Source organism: Octopus bimaculoides, chromosome 2, assembly GCF_001194135.2.
Source record: "Octopus bimaculoides isolate UCB-OBI-ISO-001 chromosome 2, ASM119413v2, whole genome shotgun sequence".
Lineage (NCBI taxonomy): Eukaryota > Metazoa > Mollusca > Cephalopoda > Octopoda > Octopodidae > Octopus > Octopus bimaculoides.
The window spans coordinates 183,086,124-183,089,715 of NC_068982.1; the positions used below are offsets into that span (position 1 = coordinate 183,086,124).

General features: G+C 37.7%; 1 protein-coding gene across 1 annotated transcript in view; it reads left to right on the forward strand.

Annotated features, from left to right (window-relative positions):
- Positions 1 to 3,592, forward strand: part of LOC106881486 (ras-related protein Rab-27B) — a 12,261-nt gene that overhangs the window by 3,450 nt on the left and 5,219 nt on the right. Inside the window, exons 2-3 of the mRNA XM_014931886.1 lie at positions 3 to 27; positions 1,280 to 1,374. Of these exons, the coding sequence (XP_014787372.1) occupies positions 3 to 27; positions 1,280 to 1,374 (120 nt within the window). The remainder of the gene's footprint in view (positions 1 to 2; positions 28 to 1,279; positions 1,375 to 3,592) is intronic.

Below are 3,592 nucleotides of genomic sequence, written 5' to 3' on the forward strand. Positions count from 1 at the left end.
AGAAGCAGTAGGGAAGGAGAGGAAACAGTTTTGTATTCCTTTAACATTTTTAAGGATTGTTTCAATGAAAAGTAACTTTCCGAATACAAACACATTCTCTCTCTTTCTCTTTGTCTCTCTCTCACTCTTTCTTTCTTTCTCCCCCACCTCTCTCTCTCTCTCTCTCTCTCTTCTCTCTCTCTCTCTCTCTCTGCGCAGACAAACCCATTTCCAAATGAATTAAAAAACAAAAAGGTACGATAGAAAGGATGTCCATGGCACAACTCAGATATATATTGTATTATATATTATATATATTGTACATTATTATAAATTTCATATATACATTATATATAAATTTCATATATATTAAGTATAAATTGTTTTCAAATTTTGGGATAAGGCCAGCAACTTTAGGAGAGGGATTAAGCTGATTACGTCGACCCCAGTATTTAACTGGTACATATTTTATCGACAGCAAAAGAATAAAAGGCAAAATCGATATCGGCAGAATCTCAACACAGAACGTAAAGACAGACAAAATGCCGCTAAGCATGTTATCCGGCGTGCTAGCGATTATATATATATATATATAACAGAAACACATATGTACATACATACATACATAACTTAGATAACTTAGATATGTTTCGACCAAAGATTGGTCCAAGCCATGTCTAACTTAATAGCACCACCTGATAGGATTAACTAAATCCTTTCTAAGTCAAGTTTTGTGGTATCACGGTCCATTCGAGTAGGGAGTTTTTGTTGGGTGAGTTGTATCCAGGCATAGATGGCTTATCTGGTATTCCTTCAAGAAATTTGTCCAGATCCCGTTTAAAGGTGATGGGATCCTTTAAAGGTGATGGGATCCTTTTCCTCTTTGATCCTTTTCCTCTTTGATCTGCCGGAGCCTCGTGGAGCTTTAGGTGTTTTCGCTCAATAAACACTCACAACGCCCGGTCTGGGAATCGAAACCGCGATCCTATGACCGCGAGTCCGCTGCCATAACCACTGGGCCATTGCTCCTCCACTAATGCAAGTATCATAGAAAACTGAAAGGTATCCTCAAGCCAGAGCCAGGTCTCTGGTTTGAAAGTATCATCCTCCTTCCAAACGGCTCATCTCCGAGGCCCTATAACGAGTCATGAGCCCTGCCTTGCCTTCTGACTAAAAGATTTAGAAAAACATCATCATCATTACCATCATCGTCATCGTTTTCGTCGTCGTCGTCATCATTATCGACAGCAACAACGTGTATTCTGATGTCATCAAAAGAAATCTGTTCTCTGTTTTGCAGTCCTACAAATATTCTTACTCAAATGCCCAAGGTTCAGTGGCGGTTGCCTACCACAAAGTCTGTGTCCAGCTGTGGGATACAGCTGGTATGGAAAGGTAGGTAGGTAATGGCCGAAATACAGACTTTCTTCTCTGATCAGCAACATAACCAATGGCTCTCTCAGTTGAGTAACCTTCTCCACTTGGATACTTGGTTATGGTGTTGTTGTTGTTGTTCTCGTTATTGTCTTTGGTGTTTTTATTGTCGTTGTTGTTATAAGAATCGTTGTTGTTATTTTCGTACTTTTGTTGTTACCGTTCTTACTGGTTTTGTTGTTTTTGTTGTCATTGCTTCTTTGTTGTTGTTGCCGTTGTTATTGTTGTTATTGCTGTTATGCTTGTTAATGTTCCTCCTGGTGTTGTTATCGTCGCCGTTATTGTTGATGTTAATGGTGTTTGTCAATATTATTGTTGTTGTTGTTGCTGCTGTTGTTGATGTTACAGTTGTCATTTTTACTGGTATAGCTGTTATTGTTGATGCTAAGACCCATTTCAGCTTTGATCGAACAAACCTACGATCAACTGTATCTCAACCGTGGCCACCCGGTTCTTTTATTTTCAAACATAATATCTTTAAGAGTTCATTGTCAAATATGTCCTTCCTTTTTGAAATATGTGGCATATGATTTGATGTAGAACTAGGTGCAATTTCTAGGAGGACTACCGGCCACATAGAGACTCTTTTTATGGCCGGGTGTTGTCCACGATCATTAATAGAGGCTACACATTGTTCGTATTTTACTAAAAAAAATATTAACAAATAATACTTACAGCCAGTTATAGATAGATATAACTATAATGATAATGAAATTTAATTATTTAATATTATAATCTGACAATATTAATGATGTAAAGTGACAAGTATGCGCTTGAGGTAACGGCTACATTAACACATGCTCTGTAACTTTGCAGTGATCTCTGTAGAAAGCTACACATTAGCCTAGCGAATTTAATCATTATTAGCGACGCAGAATTTTGCAGAAGGGCCCAAAAGCTATAATGAATACCTTCAAAATCCAGGATAACAAAATTCAGGAAAGTTCTAACGAGAGAGAAATCAATGGTGGGGACATCAAAAGATGTGTGATGAGGAAGATCATCACATTCTCTTTCAATCGATATATGCACAAGTTGTGTTTATATTTATACACACTGCATGTCTTAGTCAATATATATATATATATAAAGAGAGAGAGCGGGGGAGAGATATAGATAGATCGATAGATCGATCGATCGATAGATAGATAGATAGATAGATAGATAGATAGATAGATAGATAGATAGATAGATAGACGGACACATAATACATACATACATACATACATACATACGTACGTGTGTGTGTGTGTGTATACAGCATGTATAATACTGATTATATTACATCTATCAGTTAGTATATGCTCAGCTTTGAGTGCTTAACCGTCACTCGTTAGCGCATATGACTTGGTACATTGTACCATGCTTTCACTAATTGTTTCAGATGCGTATCGAGTAGTGAGCAGATATAGATATCCCGTCAGTCATCTCATCCTTTTCCCAGAACATCAAGGATGTGACAGCTGAGGGAAGAGAGGACAGCACCAACAGTTGACTGGTACTCATTTATAGCTGAATAAACTGGAGCAATATGAAAGGAAGTGCTTTGCTATCCTAACCAACAATTGATTCTACGACCTTATAGCCGTGTGTCCACCACTTTAACCACTAAGCTACGTGCTTTCACATTTACACGCACACACACACACACATAGATAGATAGATAGATAGATAGATAGATAGATAGATAGATAGATAGATAGATAGATAGATGTGTGTGTGTAATCATAATTTTCATCATCAACATAGCCGTCATCGTCGTCGTCATTCAACGTCCTTTTATCCACACTGGCATGGGTTGGACGATTTGACAAGAACAGAGGAGCCACAGAGCTCCGATAGATTTTATGACTGTTTGGCATGGTTCTACTGCTAGATGCCCTTCCTAACGCCAACCACTTAACAGTGTTGCGGGTGCTTTTTAGTGGGTGTTTTTTACGTGGCACCATCGACAGTTAGGTCGCCAAGTACCCGCAAGATAAGACAGTGCTCATATTTAATCAATATATTCACACCATATCTCTCAATCGACATGTATTGACTGTATTTATGTACTGTAGGAATATCGATCTATTCTATATCAATCCAGTTCAGCTTTTACCGACTGTATGTACTAAGAAGTAGGTTGGTATGTAGGGATATATATAGATATATACATACATATATATATATATATATA